The sequence below is a fragment of the Micrasema longulum genome, unplaced genomic scaffold (assembly GCF_059751315.1).
Source record: "Micrasema longulum isolate JH-2025_06_02 unplaced genomic scaffold, ASM5975131v1 h1tg001897l, whole genome shotgun sequence".
In the NCBI taxonomy this organism is placed as follows: Eukaryota; Metazoa; Arthropoda; class Insecta; order Trichoptera; family Brachycentridae; genus Micrasema; species Micrasema longulum.
Genome location: NW_028279071.1, coordinates 122784 through 128783, shown reverse-complemented (window position 1 = coordinate 128783; position 6000 = coordinate 122784). Strand labels below are relative to the sequence as shown.

Genomic DNA, 6000 nt, shown 5'->3' with positions numbered 1-6000 from the left:
AGTCTAAATTTCGAAAGGCGTAATCTGACGGATGAAAAGTGATAAAATTTGAGTTATTTAAAACTTTTAAGTAAAGTGTTAACATGAGCTATGTCCGTTGTTTTCCAAATTTAAAAATGAGCACCAAAATTAAATCGAAATGATCAAGATTAAACGTCATTCGAAAGAAAATTTTCTGTCCTACAAGATATTGCGTTTGCTTTAAAGTTAAATATATTATTCTGTTTGATCACAAGCCTTCAAAATGGAATGTCAAGTAGACGCAAGTGAGCATTTTGGACACCTCCTTCTGTCAACGTTCAATCGAAGGAATAAAGCTGCCAAAGCTTCTTGCGATATTTGCGCAGTGTACGGTGAAAATGCTAAGAATTATTTACTTTTTAAAAATATTCCTTTTGTTTATTTGGAAAAAAAACAACGATACAACTCGTCATAATCGTAGAACAAAGACGTATGTGATTTTCAGCAACTTTACATGAGAGCGGACTGATCATTTTTTTGACAAAAATGTTTTGAGTATGTCCAAATGCTTGCAGACTGACTGGATTTCCTCCCTGGGGAGTTATTCATATCTAAATTCGTTGCAACAGAGAGCAGTCAATGACAGGTCATAAGGCCTGAAAATGCCTCGACTTCCATATTCACTTCTAGAAAATGTTTTCCCTCTCTGTTGCAACAAATTTAGCCAAATCCAGCCAGTCAGTCTGCAAGCATTTGGACACACTCAAAACATTGTAGAATTAACTACCCGGTAAAAGAAGAAGTATAAAAATTGGAAAACTGTTTTCAGGCGTTGCCTAGTAATGAAAAGGTTCAGCCAGAGGAATCTCACCCACGTGATAAAGGTTTCAGCTCACTGACTTCACAAAAGTCAACAGATGGAAGAGTTGATGAAATGTGGATGTTCAAACATGGGCAGAACGGTGAATGTTACACAGTGTGTATTTTTTTTTACACTTTATGTCACATTTTGATAAGTTAAAAAGTGTATCATTTGCTATTTGGGTTAGTTATATTGATATATTTTAACCTCAGTCTTTATGTATCAGTGAATAAAGTTATACTAAAACAAGTAGAGGAATTTGTGTCTCTGGGAAGTATGTTTACTAGGGATGGAATGACTGAGAAAGATGTGCACTTAAATCAACCTTGGCAAATAAATGTTTGTCACAAGAGGCAAAATTAGCAGTTCACAAGGGAGTCCTGATCCCGACCATGATGTATGGGAGCAAAGTATGGACTTGAAAAAACAGGGATGAAAGTAGGCTAAATGCTGTCGAAATGCGATCTCTAAGGCGAATGTGTGATAAAACTATGTACGATAGATGCACAAATGTTGAGATTCGTACATGATGTAAGGCTGAGACGAGCATTATAGAAAAAATCAAGAAAGGAATTCCGCGCTGGTTTGGACATGCAGAGCGAATGGACAGCGAAATAACGGCTAAGAATATTTACAATGCAAATGTTGATGGATGCAGAAATAGAGGAAGACCGAGAAAGACATGGCACGACCAAATCCAACAAATACTTGAAGATGGACATGTCAAAAGTCGGAATAATCGGCGCGCGTGCATGAGAAGATGTATGAATGTACCTAGAGGAAGCGAGATCCTTATGCAAAGATAGTGATGTGGCGTTCTATCCTCTCTGCCTACCCTTACGGAGAAACGGCGTGATGGTTTGTTGTTGTTGTCTTTATGCAACCTTTTTAAGACCAAATTTAAAAGAAAGTCAACGTCGCATTTTTTGCACATCAGTCGTTATTCTACGATCATGACGAATTTATAAAAACGCCCAATATATTTTTTATCGGAACAACCTAAGTAAATAATAGTTTTTATATAACGTTTTTTTTTTTTTTTTAATTGCGTGATTTTGTTTTACGTCGGCCTCGTGGTGTAATGGTCAGCGCATTTGCCTACCATGCAAGAGGTCTCGGGTTCGATTCCGGACATGGTTGATATGAAATATCTATTTAAAGGAGAATTTTTACACTAAAAATATTTCATAGTCCTTGGACTGGTATTTGAATCGTGATACTGATCACCTTACCTTCATGTAACAAAAATTATCAAGATACGCTGCGATCGGTGTGCCAATGCAGTGCCCTATGCACCATTAGGCGCGGAATATGAATGATGATGATAATTATGATTTTGTAAGAACGTTTTAAAATGGCAAAATCGTATGATTTTCTTACTGTTTATCAGCCTACAGCCTTAATGAATTAACCCATTCAATAAATAAATAGTTTTTTTTATAAAAAATAAATTAGTAACACGAAAACAAAATTTTATTTCTCAATAATTAGAATCCAATGGTATTTTTTAAATTTTTAAATATGTTAAGACGTACCTGAGTCTGGTTCTTCGTGCGGTCGGAGAGGTCTCGAAATGCTTTTTCTTTTGGAAGGAGAGTGCTTCAAAGCTGAAATGTAAACAAATTATAAAAATATAATAATGATGGATTGATTGTTTTTTAAAAAAAAAAACATCAGTGATAGTCTCTTTCTGCATACTGTAGAAGTGTTTTGGGGATTGTTCAACTCTTTGCCAACAAGCGTCATAGCATGGTGGCATTAAAAACATATTCTGTTGACCGTGAGCGTCATATCATAGTGGCATACTAAAAAATACGATGTTGACCACAAGCGTCACCTCACGGTGACACTTAAACATATGCTGTTGACTGGAAGCGTCGTAGCATGGTGGCATCAGAATATGACTGCAAGCGTCATAGCATAGTGGCATACTAAAACATACGATGTTGACCACAAACGTCATCATGGTGACATATATAAATATGACTGCAATCGTCATAGCATAGTGGCATTAATATATTTTTAAGCTGTTGACCGCATATATCATAGTATGATGGCATTAAAATATATGTTGTCGACCGCAAGCGTCATAGCATGGTGGCATTACAAACATATTCTGTTGACCGTGGGCGTCATAGCATAGTGGCATACTAAAAGATACGATGTTGACCACAAGCGTCATCTCATGGTGACATCAAAATATGACTGCAAGTGTCATAGCATTAATATATATGCTGTCGACCGCATATATCATAGTTTGGTGGCAGTAAAATATATGCTGTCGACCGCAAGCGTCATAGCATGGTGGCATTAAAAACATATTCTGTTGACCGTGGGCGTCATAGTATAGTGGCATACTAAAAGATACGATGTCGACCACAAGCGTCACCTCACGGTGACACTTAAACATATGCTGTTGACTGGAAGCGTCGTAGCATGGTGGCATCAGAATATGACTGCAAGCTGACGCTATGACTAGCACAGGTATTAAAATATGTGCTGTTAACCGTAAGCGTCATAGCATGGTATCATTAAAATGTGCTGCTGACCGTAAACATCATCTCACGATGATACTAAAATATATGCTGTTGACCGTGAACGTCATAGTAAGGTGACAAAAAAATATATGCTGCTGAACGAGAGCGTCATAGCATGGTGACACTAAAATATATGCTGCTGCTGACCTCACGCGTCACCGTGTCGGCATTACGTTTTTTAGTTTACGCAAGTCTCATAGGTTGAGATACCTACAATGAAATACTGTTCATCGATCAGCATAGAACAAACTATAGCTTTAATTCTCGAATGACCCGACCCGTCTTAGTCGTAATGTTAACTCAAGGCACGATCTAGACTTTTTGCTTTAAGTTTACAAGGATTTAAACGAGCACTAAATAAATAGTCCAGATCTTGTCTCAATGTCCCTTATGTTTGTCAATGCTTCTTTTCTTATTTTTTAATATTTTTAAATGTACTTGTATTGTAATATTTATCCCTATGAATTGTATAAATGGACAATGTCCGTAAATAAATAAATAAGTCGTGTATTGGTTTAACAGCTGGCTTCTGGCTAGCCTATTTGATTTGGAGCAAATTGCTGTGTCCTTATAAATTATGTTTTAAATACATTTCACTAAAATCAAACTAATTTATCGTATTTTGCGGACGATTAGACGCACCCCATTTTTTAATTGAGTAAAAAACTGCGTCTTATGGTCCTAAAAATACAGTAATTAAATAAGCATATACAGTAAAATAATAACACAAACTTTATAATTTTTGGCGTATTATTATCAGTTTGAAATCCAGTATTCATTACACGTAAACATAAAATAATTTCTAAAGCATTAAAGGCAAAAAAATATTATAAATACTCAAAATTTCCTAATAATTCGTTAGTACATACGAATTCAAAACAATTTGTATATTTACAGGAAAATGTCTGAAAATGTCAATATGCTTCTCCGAAGAACCAAGTTTTCAGACAACAAAGAAGCTAAAAATTATTATTGTCTGAAGCATATCGACAAATATAAAAAAATATTTAAGTAACATGCATCACAGAAAAAAAAATTGAACAGGGTACAGTTTGTTCAAATGTTTAATAAGCCTATGTCACGGCTGTTGTCTGGTAAAACGAACGCAAAATGAGGAAATCATACGATTTTGCCATTTTCGTAAAAACGATTACCCTTACGAAAACGATTAGGGCTGGTCTGAAGGTCACAAAAAAGTCAATAAGATATTGTTTTAAATTAAATATTACAACCAGAATTATCTTCTTTTAAAAAAAAAAGATAATATGATTCTATAAAAAAAGGTTGCAACTAAAGTTTTTCAATATTTTTTTTTAAAAGTATTTAAGGCATAATTTTACGTAGAAATAAAGAAAAATGTCACAAAAATGTATTTGATTTAAAATGCTTGTATTTTTTTAAAAAACAATAAATTAAAATTTGGCCGCGGCCACTTTTATGTTAAATGTATTTTCTTCAAATTATTACAACAAATTTTTGTTCAATACTTAATCTTTATTGAGATCCCAGATACCTAAGTTGAGTCTAAATTTGAAATGGCGTAATCTGCCGGCCTATAAGTAATTATATTTTTTAACAGAAATACCTTTAAAAAATATTGTTTTTACCTAATTTATGTTTTTTGTTGCGCAATTAAAAAAAACATTCGTTGTAAAATGGCAAAATCGTATGATTTCCTAATTTTGCGTTCGTTTTACCAAACTACAGCCTTAATGTGTTAGTGCCTGTCGGCGAACCAAGCAAACATACAATTTTTGCTTGTAGAAGCACGCACATTTTTATATGTAACTTTTTGTCACGCGCACATAAGCAAAGGTTTCTTAAAGATTTGAATGAACTGTACAGTCCTGCTAAGGACAAGTTATCTTAGCGAAGATATTGGTGAGGACACATTGATTTGTTTAATTTTTTTTTAATAAATAAAAATACATCATACGTAATTATTATAACCGAATTGGGAAATGTACCCAGAATGTTAGTTCAATAATTATTATATCAAGAGTTAAAAATACTACGGGGAAGAAAACATACATAACTTATAAAAAAAAATTTTTTTATTGTTTTTTAACATTGTTATAAAATTGGTGAATTAATAAAAATAAATATACATCATGCAATATAATATATTATTAGTGATTAATTAAAGATTCGGTTCCGGCCGAAACCTCCACATGTTAGAGGAGGCGTTAATACAACTGTGCTGTACGAGTAGGATAGCAATATGCGAAAGAATGTATGGGAAGTCTGTTTATAAAAATCAATAAACAGACTTCCATTTTCATTTCTTAAAAATGTCTTCACACTCGGTTGCAAAAAATTTAGATCTAAATTATTTCCGTTGTAAAGAACTGACAGATTTAAGAATGGGAGCAAAAATGAATGGTATAACTGTTAACTGTCTTCTGTATGCGGATGATGCCGTGCTTCTTGCTAGCAGCAAAGAAGACCTTCAATTCTTAGTAACAAAAGTCTACGAGGTATGCAAGAAAAGCGATTTGCTTATGAATGTTGATAAATCCAAAGTGATGGTTTTTGAAAGGGATGCAAATATAACTAAATGTGAGATCAGCGTGAACGGAGATATTCTGAATCAGGTAGAAGAATTTGTGTACCTGGGAAGTATGTTTACTAGGGACGGAA

At 34.1% G+C, this 6000-nt stretch overlaps 1 protein-coding gene across 2 annotated transcripts in view; it reads right to left on the bottom strand.

Annotated features, from left to right (window-relative positions):
* Window positions 1-1850: 1850 nt before the first annotated feature.
* The window catches only part of PIP5K59B (Phosphatidylinositol 4-phosphate 5-kinase 59B), a 61459-nt gene continuing 57309 nt past the window's right edge, over window positions 1851-6000 (bottom strand). For both annotated transcript variants that reach the window (XM_088238438.1, XM_088238440.1), the window contains one exon: window positions 1851-2430. In XM_088238438.1, the coding sequence (XP_088094564.1) occupies window positions 2348-2430 (83 nt within the window). In that variant the 3' untranslated portion in view covers window positions 1851-2347. The remainder of the gene's footprint in view (window positions 2431-6000) is intronic.